The sequence below is a fragment of the Xiphophorus hellerii genome, chromosome 4, assembly GCF_003331165.1.
Source record: "Xiphophorus hellerii strain 12219 chromosome 4, Xiphophorus_hellerii-4.1, whole genome shotgun sequence".
In the NCBI taxonomy this organism is placed as follows: Eukaryota; Metazoa; Chordata; class Actinopteri; order Cyprinodontiformes; family Poeciliidae; genus Xiphophorus; species Xiphophorus hellerii.
The window spans coordinates 9,139,470-9,161,020 of NC_045675.1; the positions used below are offsets into that span (position 1 = coordinate 9,139,470).

General features: G+C 39.9%; 1 protein-coding gene across 3 annotated transcripts in view; it reads right to left on the reverse strand.

Moving 5' to 3' along the window:
- Positions 1–680: 680 nt before the first annotated feature.
- Positions 681–21,551, reverse strand: part of kctd15b (potassium channel tetramerization domain containing 15b) — a 32,243-nt gene continuing 11,372 nt past the window's right edge. For all 3 annotated transcript variants that reach the window (XM_032561641.1, XM_032561640.1, XM_032561639.1), the window contains exons 4-5: positions 14,824–15,129; positions 681–4,194 (exon numbers count right to left, since the gene is read on the reverse strand). In XM_032561641.1, coding sequence (XP_032417532.1) covers positions 4,036–4,194; positions 14,824–15,129 — 465 coding nt within the window. In that variant the 3' untranslated portion in view covers positions 681–4,035. The remainder of the gene's footprint in view (positions 4,195–14,823; positions 15,130–21,551) is intronic.

Genomic DNA, 21,551 nt, shown 5'->3' on the forward strand with positions numbered 1-21,551 from the left:
GAGAATTTTTAAATGTAATTACTGTTAGTCACTCAAAAATATTTATTGAAGAGTGAAACAAAATCTGTAAAAGTCCCATTTAAAGTTTGAAGAATCCCTTTGTGGCCCATATACAAATATTGAACATCATCCTGATCACATCATTTGATGCGTGGTGGTTGCAGCATCATCCTAGGGAGATGCTGTTCTTTAGCAGCGGAAAGTGAAGCTGGTCAGCGTCGATGGGAAGACGAATTAAGTCTGTTGGACGCTTGAGACTGGGATGGAGGTTAACCAAAAATCTAAACATGAATCCAGAGCTACATTGTAAAGGCATATCCCTGTATTACATTGGTCTAGTCAAAGCTCAGACTTGAATATCTGGCAAATCTGTGAAACCTGGAGGTCAGACACCATCCAATATGACTGAACTTGAGTTGTTCTGAAAAGAAAAATAAAGAATTATATTTTGTAAGCTGGTAAAGAGCTTAAACGTTTTATAGCCATAATTGCAACAGAATGTGGTTCTACAAATATCTGTCAAATTTCATCTGTTTTGTCTTCCATGCAAAATATACATTGGCGTTTGTGGTTGTAACTTTACAAAGTTCTATTTGTAAATACTTTTGTCGTAAACAGTACAAGATGTTGGGAGCTGTTATAAAACCATCAACCTTTCTAAAAGAGTGAATGAGACAAAGTTAATTTATACAGTACATCCTTTTATTATCGCAAATATGCAAGAAAAGTCAAATGGAGACACTGTAAATGAACACATGCCCTTTAATACCACAGTCTAATTGTTTTAAACACTTTAAATAATATACATTTGCACCTTATTATACGCTTTGAAATGTTTTTATTTTTTTTATCCATATGTACACAATGTAATGTTCTGACTTTTCTTTTAACTCTTTACTGTGAAGTGGCTTTGAGATCTCTCAAAAGCATGAAGGTCCCATAAGGCCTACGAGTCCTGATAATTCAGTACACATTAACTGTACAAACTGAGCCGCCTTGGAGGAGCAGTGAATACTGACGAGTGCTTCATCTGAACAGGGCCGACAACAGGGAAGATGTTCTAAAAATTTCCAGTTGTTCCAAATGCGTCGAGATATCTAAAAGGGAGCATCTTTCTTTTTCAAAGTCGCAAATTTCAGCTCCTAAAAGGTAATATGAGGTGCCTTAAGTCTTACATTACTGAAGCACAAATTGGTTTTACCTTCAGCGGTAAAAACAACCAAAGTAAGTTGAGGTCAGCTGCAGAGTCGAGTTGCCTTGCATGTTGTGAGCCTGCTTGTGTTTTGACTCATCAGTTTGTTTGGTTTGTTGCGGTGTGGTCCGGCGTAGGAGGGCGTTCTGTAAACGGGGAGGCAGGAAGGGGCCGGGGGAGCTCCGCGAGAGAGCCCGACATGCCTCTCCACATGAAAAACACAGCATGGTTGACCATTCCCTTTGAGGCAACTGGATCCAAAAGGAGAAAATCAGAACAAAGACGGGTTGCTTTGTGAGAAACTTCATCCACTCTCTGCTCCTGTTCAGACTGCAGAACCCAAGTTTAATGAAAAACTAAAGAAACAAACCCAGTTTAAATCAAGTAACTGCCAGCACCAACAAAGATCAGAGTTAAGCTGCTTTTTTTTTTGTTTCAACTCCGGCTTTTGGAATGGAAGAAACAGCATAGTTAAGTTATGCACAAATAAAAAGCGTAAAAACTTTCTTGCTTGTCTTTGATCGAAGACATGCTGAGTGTAAGAGCAAGAGAAGAAGAGAAGGAGCGACTAAAAGGCCGCCCACTCGCCTCTTTGTGAACAACAGATTGATGTTGGGAGAGCAGTTCAACTTTAGGTTCTGCCATATGTAATGTGTGAACAACCTCTGAAGTAATCTGGACTCAGAAGTGACAATATTCAAACAGAACTGTCAGGACTTGGAGGATCAAATGTTTGCATCCTTCATACGGTTTTAAATAATGCAGCGCGGCTCAAAGAACATCTTGATCTTTGTACAATCACCAAACTGGCACAGTTTGTTCTGTTGGATGCCTAATTTTCCTCCATGTTTTTCAGTACTTTAATCCCAACGTACACCTAAATGTAAAACAGCTTGACTTGTTGTTTGCTGGGCGGTAATGATTCCTCGGAAAGAGTGGGACCGGGCAGGTCTGTGGTAAACTTCGTCAAGTGCAAACAAACATTAAGCATTTAAACTACATCTCCTGCTGATTCCGAGACACGCTAAATGTCAGCTCTAAAACTTGTGCTGAAAAGGAGACAGTTTGATCAGACATTCCTCCAGATTTCTTCTCTTTTTAATTTTTTTGGTCATACTTAAATGCTTCAGATCAGCAAAGTAATTTTAACATTAGACAAAGATAATGCTAAATGCAAAAATCTGTTTTTAAAATTATTATAATAATTGAGGGATAGAAAATGATCAAAAACAACCTTGTTTTGAGTGAGTAGGTAATTATCCCAACAGTTTTGTTTCTTTTTTAGCCAGACTCTTTATTATCGTTGAATCAGGAATTTTCATTTTGACTGGTTTAAGTGAGGCCTGCAATGATTTGAATCTTTCCTAGCCTTCCCACATAGCTCCATTTGATTCTCATCTCACTTCAATGCTCCACCTCGGATTTCTCCCATTGAACTTGATTTCTCAGGATGAATTTCATGGTTTGCTTGAGTCATAGAAACCTTTCAAGTGGCTTTGTAGCCCTTCCCAGAGTGACACATGTGAATGACTTTGTTTCTCATTTGTTCTTGAATTTCTTTTAATCGGGGCGTGATGTGTTGCTTTTATAAACTCTTTCAGCTTTCTTCATATTGTTGGACAGGTTCTCTTGATTCTACAGGTCTGGCTGTAATCAAGGCTAGATGTAGCTAGTAAAACAAAACCAAAATGTGGTTAATCCCAGTTAAATGGTTGTTTTAGGTTGCTTTTCTCTCCTAATAAAAGAAATCATCATTTAAAAACTATATTTTGCATTTACCAATGGTATTTTTGTCTGATATTAAAAGTTCTTTAATTATCTGAAGCAGTAAATTTTACAAAAAAAAAGGGGGGTAAAGATGTTTTCATGGTGCAGTCTATTTTATAGCAAATAAGCAGAAATTTTAGAGCAGCCTTCTTTTTTATGTGCACAACCCATTTGACTATAAACAATGTGGAAACATCGAGGTTTTCTTCCATTTCTGCTCGAACAATGGGACTTTTTCTGGCTCCGATTTCATTGCCAGTCAGATTGCTTTTGCCACATAGCCTGCAGACATCTGAGTTGCTGCAGCCATTGCCAAGAAACGCTCCCTCGCAAGCTCTCGAAGCCTAATGAATACAATGTTCGTACATCCTTCATTTTGGAGAAAGGGGGGTGGGGAGAGGGAGACATTAAAAATAATCCTATTAATAATAATTGTTTACACCATGTGATGATAAAAAACAGCAAAGCGGGCGAGGAAAACAGAAACATTTTAGCAAACAATGCTGAGTCCGCTGAGGTTTGACAGGGTCACAGGGGTTTAGGGCCTCACAAATTTATATGATGTCCTGATCTTGTCATCCTTAAAAACATCCTGCCTGCTAAAGCTTCCCTGGGCCACAGTGGGCTCCTTGTGTCACCAGTCAGAGCGAATGCTGGTCCCACAGAAACAGGACTGGATGACAGAGGTGGTGCAGATTGCTGTACATTGTTTTCTTAAAGTAGCTGTGGGAAAATCAGTCGGTAAATCTGCGCTAAAAACAGAGAGCTGTGAGATGCCGAAGCACCCGACGGTCCAACAGATTCTTTGGGTATTTTTCAAACAGAATGAAAAACTTTTTGCCGCTGATGCTTTTCTCCTCTGTTTGGTCCTACATTCCCCATGGAGTTCAGCAGAGTCAGTGAGGTTAAAAGCCTCTGCTAATACTTAGTTATGTTCTTGGAGCGGAGGCTGTGGTCCATCTGGGGCAGAGAGGGGGAAGGTAGAGGTGAAATGGGGCGGTGTGAAAAGATGGAGGACGAGGAGGAGGAGAGGGTTTGTTGCCAGTCCTTCTCCACCTCCGAAAAAAAAAAAAACTCTAGTCCAGGGGTTCCTGTTTTATCCTGATAGGAGTGTTGATTGAGAGGCTCCGCCGGTCCTCACGACACAACACGTACTCGCTGAACTGGGACGAGTCCACTCCGCCTCCGCATGATGCCGCCACGCTGAAGCCCTTCTGGAAAAGACGCTCCAGAACCTGCACACAAGTCAAAAGATGATCAGGTGTTAAATTCAAAAGCGTATTACTCATAACTTCTAAAATACTGATGTTTGTGTTAAACTCACAGTAAGCAACGTTTTGTAGAAAATGTATTAATTTTGAAGCTTTGGGTGTTGTTTGCTTAATTTTTGCAAAGTGAAATAAAACAAACTTCTTCAGAGCATTAATTATATCAGATCAGCATTAGAGAAAACATAAAATGATTGTTTAAATAAATAGTGTGACGCCAGACCTGTTATAAAAACAGAAATTAATTAAAATCAAGCTTTTTCAAGCTGATAATATCACATGTTAATTAATGTTACTTAGAGGTGTTGATATGGGACTAAACAGGTGGAAGAAAATTTATAGGCACCCCCTGGTAAAAAACCTGAAAATAAATTCATATTTTATTGCACCAGCAAAACCTCACACTGAAAATACACCCAAAGATAGGTGAGTTTGTTGACGAAAAGCTAATTTTTGGTCCAATCAAATCAAAGCACTTGACTTCAGTTAAAGTCCCAGTGGAGTTTAACAAAACCCCCTTTTTGCATTTGCGATGGCAGAACTTCAAGTGCTTTATGCAGGCATCCTTAACAACTCCTTGGTTTCTTTAAAGCTTTTTTTCTTTTTGTCAGTAATGTTGTGGCGCTAGTGACTTTTATTGATAGCAGTCAGATGTGAAATGGGCATACAGCACAAGGTCAAAAGGTCATGAATCGAACCCTGGGTGCCTGTGTTGAGGTTTACCCTTGCTGCCCTTCTGTAAAGCCCTATAAGCAACATTATTTGTTGTGATTCAGAAGTATAGGCTGGTTAATATTTGAGCTCAAGGGTCATTCTAGAAACGTAATTAAAGTTTAAAGCACAGAAACCTCCTCTGCAGCTTAATTTCTGCCTCACGCTGAAACTCTTTCAGTTAAATAACTCATACAGTGATCAGGGGAGTAAATTAAGCAAATAATGCCACATATTCTATATAAATGTTGCTGCTTTTTCTCTAATTTCTTCCCCAGATCTTAGCCATGTACTGTATAGACTCTAAAGGAGCAACCAATCAGTTATAGGAGATAAATTAATATTTAGAAAATAGATGTGAGAGGAGTGTTGAACTTCTTCAGATAGTCATCAGTTCCAACATGCAGCACATGCCATTAAACCTCTTCTCAATCCAATCACAGAAAGTGATAAAAACCAGAGGGCATTCCCAACATCACACCACCTCTGCAATATTTATGCGACTCGTGCCGGATCGGCCACTGAGCTGAGGGCAGGAGGAGCTCAAAGGGATGTGGAGAGCCCGAGTGTGTTAAGGGGCCTGACTGGAGCCCAGTGTGGTGATTACTGGAGCTCCTAATTTGAGTAATGAGGCTGGGGTGAGGGAAGAAGTGAAGGAAGGAGTGAGGTCCGTGAGCAAGAGAGGGAAAGGAAACGACGTGCGGCGAATGAGGATGAGGAAGGAGATGTGGCTGATCGGTGCGAGGACAAAGCGCTGGAGCTGCAAGGAGCGAGCAGGAGATGGGGATGCATGTTAGCCCTCCAGTCTGGACCCTGATACACACACACGCACGCACGCGCCCCCGCACGCACACCTACACACACCACTAAATAGAGATACACTCAGACGTGAACTCCTGCATCACTTTTCTCTCCTCGTCTGCTGTAATTCGTGTGGGATGCAGCTTATTTTTTTATTTATTTATTTTTTGGAGAGAGTATATATCTAAATCCCAGCGAGAGAAGTAGTGTGTATTTACTTATTCCCCCTTCCTTTTAACAGAGTGTGCAGTGCATGAAAATGAAAGGTCTCGCCAAGGGCAAACCCGTTCTGCCAGACACAGAGGCAGAGAGGATCATCCAAACAGAAAGTTTTTCTCTTAAAGCTTGCACACGCTGACACGTAGACTCACAGTGAAGGAAGACCTCTGTAATTACAGAATCGTGAGCCCCTTCCCTGGCTAAAGTGAGCTTTTTGGACCTCCAAGTTGAAGGTCTACAGAAATCACACATAAACACTTACAGAAACTTGTTGAGCAAACCACAAGCCCCCCCATCCGCTCATGCATGTCTTCATTAAAACTAAAATGCGGATCGATGTGCTGCTTGTAAGTTTAACGGGCCACTCTGAAGAGTCCGCCCCCTCCCCCACTTTCATCCTCTGGCCATCCGACGGTGACAAACTCAGTAATTTGTGAGACAGAAGGGGCGGCAGACAGCTGATGGTGAGGGTGGCTAATTAAGAGACCTGCCCAAGCATCAAACACTCCAGAATCCATGACAGGCGACGGAGGAGCCTAACGATTATGGAAATGATATTACATAGCCTTCTTTGATCATTGCATCACATTGCATTTTCTCCCAATCATCTCTTAACACATGTGGGACTCCATCGTGTTCAGCAGCGCAATTTGGTCACAGAGGAGAAGGGCCTGATCAATAAAGATAGTCTGAAAACACTTTTATGATTAACGCACCGCAGCACAAAAGACTTAAGGATATTATTATAGATGGTTGTAACTGATTTAAGGATACTGTAATGACTATAAGATGCCATAAAAAAAGTTCACGTTCAGTTTTGTCACAGTGAATTAGTGCCATAGGGGGATAAACAATACACAGAATAATTAGGCTATTTCCAAGCTGAGGCTTCTGATGTCCACAGGACAATGTCCTGAAATCAATCCCTGCTGACAAGAGAAAGGAATGCGCCGCGTTAAAAAGCACAAACATGTCTGGTTGCTCTGTTCTGCACTACGTTCTCGTGACCGCAGGCCTCCACATCCCAGCTTATGTTGTACTTATGCAGATTTCCCTGCTTACTTTCCTAGCTCACTTGAGCAAAACCATAACAAAGAAGTCAAACTGTAAGTTCTGCACAAGCAACCTGATTGGATAAAGACTCAGTCTGAGGACAACTATTTCCATGATATAGAAATAATGTTCATTAGCAGTTTTCCAAAAAAAATAAAAAATTCTAGTTTGTCCACCAATGTGAACTCCCTAATAACAAAAACTGCTTACAGTTCCTTGCAAATATATTCAACTTTTTCATATTTCTTACATTACAACATGAAATTTCAGTGTATTTTAAAATGAAATTATGCTACAGACCTGCATTTGTCTGTAGCTCCTTTTACTCTGTTAACCTTAAAAAACAAGATTCTGTACCACTGTTTTTTTGTTTTTTCAAGAAGTCACCTAGAAAATAAACAGAATCCACCTGTGTATTATTTAATCTGAGGACTAAAAAACAGACTGAGGTCAGGTGTTAAGATCAAAGCAGGGTTTGATCATAAAACACAGTTGAAAACAAGGTAAAGTAAGGTAAGGCAATTTTATTTATATAGCACATTTTCAGCAACAAGGCAATAGAAAGTGCTTTACAGGATTTAAAAGGAAATACAAACAAAATAACAAACCAAATGAAAGAAGAAAAAGCTAATAATGTTGATCCAAAGTAACTAAACTAGATACTCATATTCAGGGTTGGTAGATAAGTATAAGTAAGTAACTTCTGGTCTAATTCCTTTTCTGGTTTGGAAGAATAGGAGTCTAAAAAGTAATTGCTAAGGTAGTTTTTCTGGGTTCCAAGTTCTAATCCCTGTTATGGGATGCTAAATAAGTGTAAGTAAGTAAGTATCCTCTGGACTTCCTAAGTGTCCTCTAAATTTGTAAAAGTAATGAGTACTCCACAGTTTCTAAGTAATAATAAAAACTAAATGTTCCTGTTCTGGAAGAATTTTTTTTGGATTCTAAGTTTGTTCTAAAAAACCATTCACCTTCCAAATGTGGCCAAATGAGACAAAAACAAATCTTTTTGACCTGCATGAAAAATAGCACTTGAGGTGTAAAACTAGCACTGCGGATTATCCAAAAATAACACCATTATGGAATTACATGGTAAAACATGGTGGTGGCACCATCATGATGTGGGATTGCATTCCTCAAGAGTGACAGGGAAGCTGGCCTTTCCAATTGGACAATCATAGTTTAGTTTAAAGCATATGCATCTTTAGTAACGGTCCAGTTAAAGTCTGGGATTGTCTGAGTTTGAGTTATCATCCAGAGGATACGCTGCACTTTTAGTTAATAGAGGTTCAATACAGTTTTGACACAAGGCTGCTCTATGCACCTCATGCACATCAGGACACAAACCTTTTTAGATTTTTATTAGTTTTTATTTCCTTTCAGCTACTTTCTTTTTGAATATCATATAAAATCACAATACACGCATTCATAATTATATGTAATGTGACAAAATGTGAACACTTTTATAAAGCAGTGCAGAATATGGAAAATATTGTACTAAGTGCAGGAAATCAGGATCGAACTGCAGAGGATATACGTAATAAGAACTAAATTAGCTCTTTGTTAGACTTCATTACTTCTGTCTGATTCTTTTCCTGCTAGTAAGACTGAAACTGATTAAAAGCGTCTCCTTCCACTCTCCGTCCCAGGTGATTTGGAAACACGGCTCCTCCAAACAAATGCAAACGATTCCATATTTAACCACGTGAATGAGCTGCCACTCAGCCACTGTTGTGAAGAGAGGGGATAACATTGGCCCCTCCAAGGAATTTAGCAAAGAGGGTGAAGTGGGAATCAAAGCGGACGAGTCTTAGGACTGGAAAACGGGAACAAGATGCAATATTAATGGCTGACGGAGCGCACAGACAAACTCTGAACACCTCTGAGGAGCGGGCGCTCCTTGTGGCCCAGGATTCAGAGCTGATTGACACATGTGACACGCGCAGGATGAAGCTTTTGATGATTGCTGCACTCAGGAGGGGGCAGCGCTTTTGTTTAACAATGCACAAGCTCGACAAGGAACGTTAACTGCAGCCTAAGCATCTGGCATCAAGCAGCGGTGAAGCTCCAGCTCTTTGTAATTCTCTAAGCTGTGTGCCAGCTTTTTTTTTTTTTTTTTTTTTACGACTCACCAGTGACAAAAGCACTTTGACTGTGGAGTATTTTCAGACAGAGCTTGGAGCAAATGAGCTGGGTTTATTATAGCAAATGGACGCTTTAAGATGTCCACAATCACCATGTTTTTGGAAATCCGAATAGCCAGAGGACTTGTTCAAGTTCTGACTAAACTAACAAACCACACCTGAGAAATTGATGGTTTCCATCCCTTTCCTAAAAGTTTACTGTCACTAGTTTTGTTCTTTAAAGCACTAGGTCAGTGTAAATGAAAAATGGAAAATTAACTCCATATCCCACTGCATAGAAGGATTGTGTAGCTGCTTTACATTTTATTCGTTTTAGATCTGAATTTAAAACTACTATAAACCATAAAAGCTACTTTCTTTGCAACAATATATCAACAGTAACTAAGCAATATGATTGTGTAATGTTCAGTGTTTCGTTTCTATTAAGAAAAAAATTATTTTATTGAACTTTTCCGAAAAATGTGTAAAAGTTGAATTGCATTTTTCTTTCAAATAAAACATTTAAGCACCTCCTTCACTGCTGATGTCTACATTTACAAATCCATAGAATTTTACATGAAGTTTGAAAACGTTTCATCAATTTGAACATTTTTTTCTCTTTAGATTTCAAATTTATAAAACTTTACTACTCTGTATAGAATCAGAGTCGAACAAAGGTCAGGTTGGTTTTTCTATAGAAAGTTTTCAAGTGGGTGGCAAACTGAGTTGCCAGTAATAATACTGGGGTGGCTTCATAAACCCAAGATCCCAAATGATAATGTGGAGACTATTATTATAACGTGGTTATAATGAATAAACGACAATAAGATGCAAATGACTAAAAAAGTGTGGTGAAACAGTGTTTGCACCCCCACAAATTTAATCTGTTTTTACTTTTTCTTTACGCATAAATCTTTCACAAGCTGTTTCCAAAAAATTCTTTTCAAGGGAAAAAAGCTATAAAAGCCAAACAAGACCTAGTGGAAAAAATAACAAATAGAACCTGTATGACAAGATGAAGAAGGTTAAAATATCTCAGAAATCAAGATGTCATAACCTGATCTGGAATTGTCTAAAGCTTTGGACTCTATAGTAAAAAAAAAAAAAAAAGACTGTAAAAGCTAATATCTGTCAATGGAGAAATCAACCAAATTTCCTCCAAAACCACATCAACAACTCGTGGAGGAGGCGACAACAGAACCCAGAACAACATGAAATGCACTGCAGGTCTCACCCACCTCAATCAGCATCAGTAAGAAAGAGACACAGCAAAAATGGGAGAGTTTCAAGTTGTGAGCAAAACAATCACAAAGGTCTATCTCACATTTGCTAAAAGACTTCCTGTGACTTTTAGGAAAATATTCTGTGGTATGACAATGGCAATAGTCAAACTTTTTGACAGGTAAGTGTCGCTTTACTTCAAATGTAAAATTAACCCAGCCATTCAGAAAATGAAGACAACAATAAAAGTCATACATGGTTAGTAGTAGTTTAATGCTTTGAAGCTGTTTTGATGCTTTTGATTCTTAACAACTTGCTATAACTGGCAAAATTGCAAATTTTGCAATAGAAAGAGTAACAGTGAGACTGCAGCCAAATGGCTCATTAAAAAAACCTAAATGACGGTACAGAAGAGGCTGAATCATAAAACCGTTTGAGGGGCTGAGACGTGACCTTAAACAGCCAAAAACCCTCTGATGTGGCTGAGTGGGCCGTAATTCATTCCCAGTTATCACCAATGCTTTATTGTAGTTGTTGCCTTCGATTTAGGCACAATTAGGTTAAGATTTAGGGGAGAAATACTTTTTCACATAGGGCAAGGTTAGTTTAATATTTTTCCATTAATTACTGTTTTTTATATTTACTCATGTTGTCTTTCTCTAGTGTTAAAAACTTTAGTGTGTGTGTGTAAGTGTGGAAACTCAGATATTTAAATATTAATATGAAGGCTGGCCTATTTAAGGGTCGGAGGAGTCAGAGGAATCTGGTTTTTAACATCTCCACCTGTCAGAGCAATCAGCTTCCTGCTCAGCCTCACATTGCGTTGGACCCAAGGAGCCACAGAAAGGGAGCTAAAAACTGGAGCAGTATTACAGTTTGTCTCTGCCACTCAGGCCACCGAGGAGCGCTGCGGAGGTGTTTGTGTGGCCTTGTCTGCTCTGATGGGCTTTGCTCTCCCTACTCAGCCGACTCAGGATTGATGGACTGGCAGAGTGACATGTGAGAGGGTGTTGCAGCATGTTGCGTACTCTGCCTCGGCAGTGGGAGGGGGGAACAGGCACCTTATCCACTTCTGCCTCTGCTGTCACATTGATGAAGGACGGATTGGCTCTGGTGTGATCTGAGCGCTTCATCACGGTGATGTATGGAGCAGCAGCCGAGGTTCCAGAGCTGGGACGCGTCTTTGTACACCTCTGCGACTCTTAGGTTAAATGTTTTCCCTCCTTTCTTTCTGCTTCCCTGCGCTGGGTCTACACAGCAACGCAGGTGGTTCGCATTATTCACAAAATTCCAGTCATGACTTCATGGAGAATCACGTGCCAAGGTGGAGTTGTTTGTTCGCACTCTCCCACATTTGGATGCAGAAGAACAAAAGGCAGGGCAAAATTGACTCAATATTTAAATTTTATTCCAATTTTGTAACTTTTTAAATAAGCTCAAAGAATGCATTCATGAAATCAGGATAAAACCCAGACCTCTGCAGATGATCTAAGATTTTTTTCACACATCTTTCTTTTTCCTCTTAAAACTCTCATCAAAAATGTTTACACTCCTGTATTAACAGGTTTTCTGATCCACACCCTTCTCACACTTTCACGCTGCAGGCAGGGTGGGGTGGTGAGCCCGTTTCCTCAGGGTTAATGCCTGGACTTGAAATCAGATCAGAGGCTCTTTGTCTTGCATGTAAGACGAGAAATATTTAGCAAACATTCTCATACCTGCAGTACATAATGAGCGAGTTGTTTAGAAAAATTTACCCGTACAACAAAACAAAACAACAGCTCCATCTGCTCTTTACATCCTTATCTGCATAGACTCATTGAGCCAGGCCCTGCATCTGTTCTGATTAGGTTTTTTAATGAACCTATTCTGTATATGTGTGTATGCAACTGCCACTGCTTGGGCTGCACAGCATATTGTATCATAATTGTCACTGCAATATGAATGTGTGCAAAATCGCAGTCGCAGTGGGCTGCTTGGATGCTATATTTAGTAAGCAATTATATTTTTACAGACATACATTAATGCTCTGCATACAAATAATATAGTACTTATTACCCTAGCATTTTCAAACTTCGTGATATTACAACCAGAAACTTCAGTGTATTTTACTGAGATTTTATGTGATAGGCCTAAACAAAGTAGAGCTTTATTATGAAGTGGAGGGAAATATTAGACATGTGTCTTTTGGGGAATGCTTCTTTCAGCTTTGTACATCTGCAAAAATATGTGTTTGCCCATCCTTCTTTGCTAATAGCTCAAGCTAATCAATATTGAACAAAGGACATCTGTGAAAACCAAGACATGTCAATATCCGACTGAAAGCCAAACGCCTGCTGTGATCTCAAGTCACCGTCTTCCAGACAAATATAACCAGCTTTCCTGCTAAAGAAAGGGATTTTCACAGTATAATGCTGCCACCACCGTGTTTCACTGCGAGGAAATGTTCAAGGTGATGCACAGTGTATATTTTCTGTCATGTATGTAAAACAAAAAGCTCAACTATGATCTGTTTGCTTCTCTGACAAACCTCTGAAGCCTTCACAGAACAGCTGAACTAAAATTTTACTTTAACTAAACTAAAATTAAACCCGTTAGATAGATGACTTCTGAATTGCAGGACAGTTTTCTGAATTTTTATTTGTGAAACAAGTTTAAAGCTATTTTGTTTGAATTTATGTGGACCTATTGCATGAAAACCCAATAAAAATATAACTGAGGTTGAGGATTGAAAAAGTTTAAGGGTTGTTGTAATGCTAATCATATCAAACAACAATACCACAAAACAGGTTTTCCTAATACCACACAGGAGTGTCTATACCTCTTTAACTGGGAGACGCTCCCAGTAAAACCTTGACAATCCAGCTCCACTTGCCATTAGCGCTTTTTTTTTTTCTGACAGGAGCATCTCAGCTCTCCTCACTTTCAGGAGCAACCTCATAATGGAAAAAACAAAGATCGGAAAAAACAAAGAAAACAAAGTCTCCTCTCAAATTGCGTTAGTCAGATGAGCTCATATCCTATAACCAGTCTCCCTGGTAAACAGAGTGGGAGAATGTTGTGTTAGTTGATGCGGCCAATTAATTATATTGTAAGTCATTTAAAAATCTATAAAGGAAGTATAAACTGGTTTAGGCTGTTTGAGAAATTGTAAGTATGGTATTAAAAAATGCAATACGTGTATTTCAATTGCCCTAAGCGGTGTTATATTGGAGTCTTTTTAAAAAAGGAGCTGTGTCTTAAAAAGGAGTAAAGCGTAAATTATGCATATCATTTCCCCCCCTTTCCATTCCTCTTCTTCATTTTTTCTGCAGGAAAACATGGCCGCAGTCTACACATGCTTTGTCCCGCACGCTGCGCTCACCTCCCTGGAGGTGGTCTCTCACACCGACAGGGGGTATATGGTGAGGGGGGCGAGGTGGAGAGGTGTCAGAGCGCACCAGCTTGCCTCGGAGAGGCTCTCTCTGGCTGCTGCAGGGGTGAAGGCTCCTCTGTGTGTTAGTCTATTCGTGGCTGTGGGCTCCTAAGTGTGTTATATCGAGCCCGTGGTGTGAGACTGTTACTTTCCCCCTCGATCTTTCGCTCTCAGATCTTAGTGGTTAACACAACTGTAAAAGTAGTTTTCTGAGGTAGTTTTTATAGCACCTCAACAACAGCATGAACTCTGCTTCAACAAAAGAGGCAAAAGACTCTACCAGCTGTCTACTTAAGAATAAAGAGTTGCGTGATTAAATTAATGCATATAAATATAGTACGCACGGCAGTAAAAAACAAACAAAATATTCAAAAATCAACTGCATCAAGAGTCAATTCTGCAAAGAAACCCCCAAAACTGTCATTTTGAAGAAGACTGCGGTGGTTTCGCTGTTTTCTGTTACATTACTCTTGTGAATGCTCTGATGTTGTGTGCTAGAAAGAGAAACTGAGACAGAATAATGATTTTTTGACAATTCCTAAATCTTTGAGTAAGAGAACAAGAATATATCACCCAAAATCAGTGTGTGAACTAAAAATAATGCAAAGAACCGAATAATTAAAACACACTTTGCATAATAGTAATATGATGACATCAATGCAGGTGATATTAAGACGTTGCATATCTATTGCTATCTAACATTTTGTTTGCTTGCTTTCCTAAAATTCATCTTTACATTTTGTATGTAGGTCCTTGCCAAATACTAAGATATATTCCATATTAAAGCTGAATCTCATTTTAGTGATGACTGTGTGCGCCCAAAGCTCATCTAGGCACATACATCCTCCTTCAAGCTGCTCAGAAATGTTTTCCTGTATTAATGAGAGCATGACGTAAACTGGGTGGGCGTTCTGGAACACCAACACTGTGGCTAATTAGTTAGATTTCAAGTTTTTTTTATTCCAAGGAATTTGATAAATGCGTGACTGTTAACTGCGGGTATTTATTTTTTTAAATATCTGTAATGTATCAAAAATACTCTCTTTGATGCCTTACCTGCACGGAGTTGAGCCTGCAGTAGCCGTTGAGAGGAAAGCGGATAACGTGCGTTGGGTCCTGGTTCCAGCCGGCGTTGACTGAGTTACACATAACGTCTCCGGTCTCAGGGAAGATCTCCTCTATGAGGACCTTCTCCCCACTCAGGGCGATCCTCTCACCGAGGTCGGGCGTGACCCGGACCACGAGGCAGTCGCAGGGCTGTGCCATCCGCCGCTGTTCGCGCTCCTGCTTCCAGCGCTCCAGCTCCTTGATCATGGGCGTCAGCTGGTAGTAACGGGCCTCCTCGTACAGCAGGTGGAAGTCCTGCACAGACAAATGAACATCTAAGTTACAGCAGTGAGTTACAGTCCTTTTGGCTATATGTGTGACTAACACACCATCTTTCACTATATTACATCTCTTCACCAAGGTCACACAGAAAACAATACAGTGCTGTGCAATATTAAGCAATATTAAGAGGCTATACTGTATGTGTGTGTGTTTTTAAAGAGCATCGGTGGCCTTGTTGCCTCTCTTTCACAAAGTACTGATAAAGAATACTTAAGAAAGACTGTTCTACTTTCTGTACCTTTTTGTGTACTTTCCAGTACACAATAGCTCAATATCTTTGCAGGTTTTCTCCTGTTATGAGAGCAGTGTGGACTTGAGAGAACTTCTCAGATGGAAGCAGAAGAACAGAAGTCATTTTGAGGAGATTACGGCTAGGTTCACACACAGCAGGTAAATACGACCCAATTCTGATCTTTTCACCACCTCAAAAAATCTGATCTGTGTCGCTTCCATATGCAGCACTAATTTGGATACATATCTGATTATTTTTGAAACATCTGCAGTCTGATGATGCATTTTATCCAGTTTTTATGTCATTGATGTGAGACATGCATCATAATTCTGCACCAGAAGAAACAAACAGTACATCAGGATGTAAACAGCAGCTGAAAACTATGATTGTGAACTTATCACAGAAGTCTGTGTACACATCTAAACAGACTTCTCTAAAGAAGTTGCAGTCAATGCTTCACAAAGGATTATTGCTATTAGTTACGCTTTCATGTTATTAACTCGTTTTATGCTGTTATCATCTTGTGACTTTCTGCTCTCATTGTTGAATAAACTTTAAAATTGATCCATAAAAGGCTCTATCTGTTATGTCCGTAAACAAAGCGCTGCTGTGTGACGTCAGAGTTCCTCTCCTGCACATGCAGGTCGCTTTGGGAACGTAAACCTTTCACACAGGAGTTTCATTGCGGTGTGGTTTAATTAGTGGTATGAATCACCAAGCATAAAAACATTGATTTCAGCAACAACCGGAATTGCGGCTCGAGACGTGCTGTGTGAACGTAGCCAAAATGTAAACTTAATTGCCTTCAGGAGTGACAGCACATCCTCGGCAGAGAGAAACAATAAACTATGATCAGTGATGGCCTGCAACCAGCAGGACAACATTCTCAGTTAACAAAGCATAGCAGCTTTCCTCCACTGCGGCTCTTGGCAGAGCAGTGCTGGCCTTTAGCATGTTTTGGCTAGCTGACTCCAGAAAGGCCATCAGTGGTGCTCCAGCAAAGTGTGATGGTGCATTCCTGTGTGCAGACAGTCTGCAGCAGATTGCTTCCCTCTCACTCCTGGGCAGGGCTAGCTGGGGGCCATTTGCCCCGGTGCGCTTGCCTCTAATTTCCCACAAGACCAGATGGCACCATCACTCACCACTACCATAGAAAATACAGGGGAGGAGTAAGAAATGTGCAAGTGAACATGAGGACAGTCATCAGCCAAGGAGCCTTTTAATAGATTCCTCATATAGGGGGGTGGGAGGGTTGGGAATATCAGGGGTTATGTTAATAAGGTTCGTGGTGCGATGTTAAGCTCCTATTAGAACAAGATCTAATTAGGTTACACCTAAACCCTGCAAATCTTTTTGCTAAACAATCAGTAATTAATCCATCTCTGTTCTGATTAGTGTCTCACAAGGAAAAAGAATGACAGCTTAATCCAGTCATTGTTTGTGAACTGTCATCCCTGACACGCAGATATTTTCTCTACATTATGCGCATGTTGCTGAGATCCACGCTGGAACCGTTGTCTGTTTATATTTATTAGCCAAACAAGAACATGAGGTACAACAGCATCCGAAAAACCTTTGAAAAGTAAGAATGCAAATTTTTTATGATGAATTGTATATGCTTCATCCAGTGAATGCAACTCATACAATGCTGCAGAAGTACTTTTGCTTTTTAGTCTAACTGATTCGACATATTGTTGAACTACTTTTCTTTAAAATCCACTACATGTTGTTAAGAGATTTGCACATCCAGAAACTGAGCCCATTTATTCCGTCTCAGTGAAATCACATGAGATCAGTCATCTGTGACATCTGACAGACATCGTAGAAGAGATATGATTAAACCTTGTTTCTGTCCACATTTAGGCCAAAAAAGTTTGCTTTTAGACTCATCTGACCATGTCAGCTTCTTCCACATTTAGAAGTGTATTTTTATGGAGAATATTTGTCTTGTCAATAAATTATCCCACCTGACCTGTGGAACTATGCAGCTTTCCACAGTTACCACAAACCTCTTGGTTGTTAGCTATGGTGAACAGCCATGTTTTGGTAGTTTTACAGCATTGCCATCTTCAAATGATTTTCAATCCATCATTGAAAATCTACAATTTTCAAACGATAAATTGAACAGTACATTATGAAATGTTCAACACTCGGAAAATTGTTTTATAAACTAATTATGTGTTAAATTTTGTCCACAATTTCATCCCTGACCTGTTTGCTGCATCCTTTGGTCTTTGGGTTTGTTCACTAATGTTCTCCCACAAACCTCTGAGGCTTTCACAGGACAGCTGGGTTTATAATGAGATTAAATAACATACAGGTGGACTCTATTCACTAATTAGGCGACCTCTTAAGTGTTTTATGTAGGGACTTTAAATACCTATGCACACCCTCCTCCTTTTTCAAATTTTGTTTGTAAAGCAATGTGGAAACAATGTGCCAACTTCAAAATACCTGGCACTGATTTATGCTGGTGGTTAAAGTTGAATAAAACATATTTAGGATTGTGGTGGTAGCTAAACAGGTATTAAACATTTTTAAAAGCACTGTAGTTGTGATAGTGTTTCATTTGTTTATCTTTACCTCTGTTGCCTACTGCAGGACACACAAACAAAAGATGGCAGCAAACATAATTCTGTCACATTCTGTCACTCTTCACCCCTTCATCTGAATTGTGCCTTCATCTGAGACGTGGGAGCGACACCCAAACACAACTCCATCTGGTCTCAGAGTTGACGCAACACATCTTAAGCTCAAGTTCTAATATTTAGGATTTCAGATCGCGAACGAGGAATGGTGGGTCCATTTCTTCCCCTTTTTTCTCCTCCTTTTTCTCTCTTTTTTTTCCCTTTCTGTCGGCCTTCTTGCTGCTGCTGACAAAACTCATAGCGAGACGCCTCCCTTCAGGCGGCTCTCTGTATCAAAGTGTAGCTCCTCATCCTTCACAGGTCTGAAGCCATGGATGGATATGTTTTTAACAGGGGTCTGTCTGCAAGGCACTTTAGTCATCCTGAGCAGCGTAGAAAACAACAGAGTAATCCTAAGTGCTGAGGTGAGGATGAGAGGGAGACAAGGCCAACAGCTCTGTCCTGGTTGCTGAAGCTGCTGTTAACGCTGCCAGCTCTACGAGACAATTCATCCCCCAATCCTGTGTCCAGACAGCCCGTTTGAGCTTCAAAATAATGATCCGACCTGATAGCCTTACGGCAAGGCAACATTTCAGGGAAGGACAGGGGGAGGGACAGATGGATAAAGACAAGAAGGAGAGAAAAATGATGGAGGATGTCACTATGAGGGAGTCTGACTAATAAAGACCTGCTGTGTCTCTTAAACTAAAAAAAGTGACTAAAACCACACAAGTAGAAGCTTGCAGGATGTTGATTAAACAAGCCGCTGTAAGTAAGATACAGCCAACTCCCATATAATGCAGATCAGTCGCAAGAATAAGAACACAACACATAAAGAAAGAAGTCGATTTAACTGAATAATCTGACATGAACACCACTAACTCGCTCCACTTTTAAACCATGCCCTCCCTGTGACTGAGCATTGCTTACACTCTCCTGATTAATTGTGGTTTGAATAATGAGTCCAGGGGAGGATATTAATAGGGAATATTTTGTTCCACTGATAGAAGCTGTAAAAAAAAGTCTTTTCCTATTCTGCTCAGACTTTCACATTGATTTAGCAAAACACACTGCGCCGCGGCTGCCAGCAGCAGAAACAGACCCGGCCCTGCGGCGACGGCAAGCCTGATTGTGTTCAGATAAGGACATGCTCAATTCCGCCTCGCACTATTTGCATTTTTTTCTTCTGGCTTCACGCAAATTGAAAGGTATGCAGATCAACACAGGCTTATGCGAGTGGGTCGTAATGAGTCGAAACAATGAAGTCTAACGCATTCTGTGTAAACCGTGGTGCCTGATTGGACTGTCAAGACTTCACAGAAAGCAAGGGAAAGGGGGAGGGGAGGGTAGAGCAGCAAAGGGGAGAGTGGATGCAAAAGGAAAAAAGTAATCAGCTATGAGTCAGGCAATCCTCTGCCAAAATATGCGGGGCTTTCATGTCATGTTCTGTTGTCTGAGGTTTGGCTCTTGTTCCTACTATCCATGGGGCCCAGGGAGCAGGCCCCCGGCTCTGAGTGGCTTGGCCTCGCCTTGCTACCTTGTGGGGAAAGATGAACGAGTGAAAAGGTCACTTTAGGTTGCGCAACGGAAAGAAGTGTACACCTAGGAAACCGTAGCACCAAATAAAACCTTGAGAAGGATCCAGCTGTAGGCATAGTCATTAATGCAAAGCCATATACAGTATGCTATTGTGCATAAATGTTACTTTTTATATGCAGTGCATTTCAAAAGATGTGCTGTTGTACAGAAAAACATCACCAATAGGAAACTGACATGTGCAAAACATTATTTGATACACAACTAGATAGTGTGTGTTTGGTTGATACGAACATGTGCTTTGGATTGGCTAATACAGGCCAAGTGTGATAAGAAACTATAATTTATGGTGCCTGTTTCTACTTAGAATAAACTTCATCAATCAAGCTCTGAAACACAAACCCAGTGTGAGTTCTCAGTAAGGCTTAAGTGGATCTGGTGGTTCATAAAGTGTAAAGGAGCAGTGCACTGATGAATGCATTCACAGTTAAACTGAACAGTATCAGTCAAGTTTTTCACAGTTTAGAAATGTTACAAAAACTACAATGTATTTTATTGGCATTTTATGTGATAGATCAACTAACTATAAAAAAGATCTGAGTGTGAGCAAATAAAGCCCACCAGTGTGTAATTTAAGAACAGCTGTTCCCTGAAGCCCTTGGAGGTTTGTTCGAGAACATTAGTGAGTAATCAGCAACATGAAGACCGAGGAAGTTGTGGAAAGGTTCCACTGATATCCACAGTGGAAGAATACGTCTGTATGAGAACTATTAGGTGTGCACTCTACAAATCTGGCCTCTTATGGAAGAGTGGAGAGAAAATCGAATTGTTGAACGAAGGCCACAAAAATCCAGTAACCTGTGGAAGAAGACGCTCCAGTCAGCTGAGAACCCCATTAAACATCTATCCATCCATTTTCTAACACCCTTGTCCCTAGTGAGAGCGGGAGGTGCTGGTGCCTATCTCCAGCTAACGTTTCGGGCGAGAGCACTTCAACAGTGCTGCCAACTGTGCAGTCCCACATTAAACATTTTAGCTGAGAAACAAAACACTGTTTCACAGAAACATTGCATATGAATCCTGGACGCATCAGTAAAACATGGTAGTAACAGCACTTTGCTGTGAGGATGAATTTTTCAAAAGGAACCAAGAAGATGGTAAAGAGTTCATGTGAACATGGTGGAGGTTAAAAGAAGAAGTCCTAAAAGAAATCTTCTTCACCCTAATGGTTCACCTTCCTGCAGGACAATGAGCATGAAGCCAAACAATATAATGGTTAGAGCAAAGCATAGTAATGTATTAAAACAGTGGCCTAGTTAAAGTTCAAACTTAAATACAATTAAGAATGTGTGATAAGACTTGAAAATTGTTGTTCATTGAAACTCTTCAGAAAACTGGATGATGTTTTATTGTGTAGATATAGATATTGAAGCTGGTGCCCAAAGAAATTGACTAAAAACTGTTTAGAGTTGCTTACGACATTTTGATGTGTAACGAAGGAACTTGACGAATTGTAATGTTTACTGGTTTACTGTGTGTTGTATTTTATGACTTTGCATTCTTGTGTTTTTTATGATGTAAAGCACTTTGAACTGTCTTGTTGCTGAAATGTGCTAAACAAATAAACTTGATTGATTGATTGTTTGACCTTGCATGGACCCAGAGGGGCAGAACATAATGCAAAACAGTTTTATTTCTCAAAACTATGTTCCTTCCACTTTATAATAAAAAATATATATTCTACTTTGTGTTAGACAATTACACACATTTTAAAAAACACATTGAGGTTTGCAGCAGTAAAATAATAAAATGCTAAAAAGTTCAAATGTTATGGACAATTTTGCAGAGCATTGTAGTTGAATAGAATTTTTTTTTTTAAATCCCTTGAGAGGACAGAGAAGCATTAAAAAGTACAAATGTGAGTAAACCGAAGTGTGTCATTTTTAGAAAATCTAAAATAATTCACTTTCCAATCACTTATGCCTTTAACTACTTCAGGT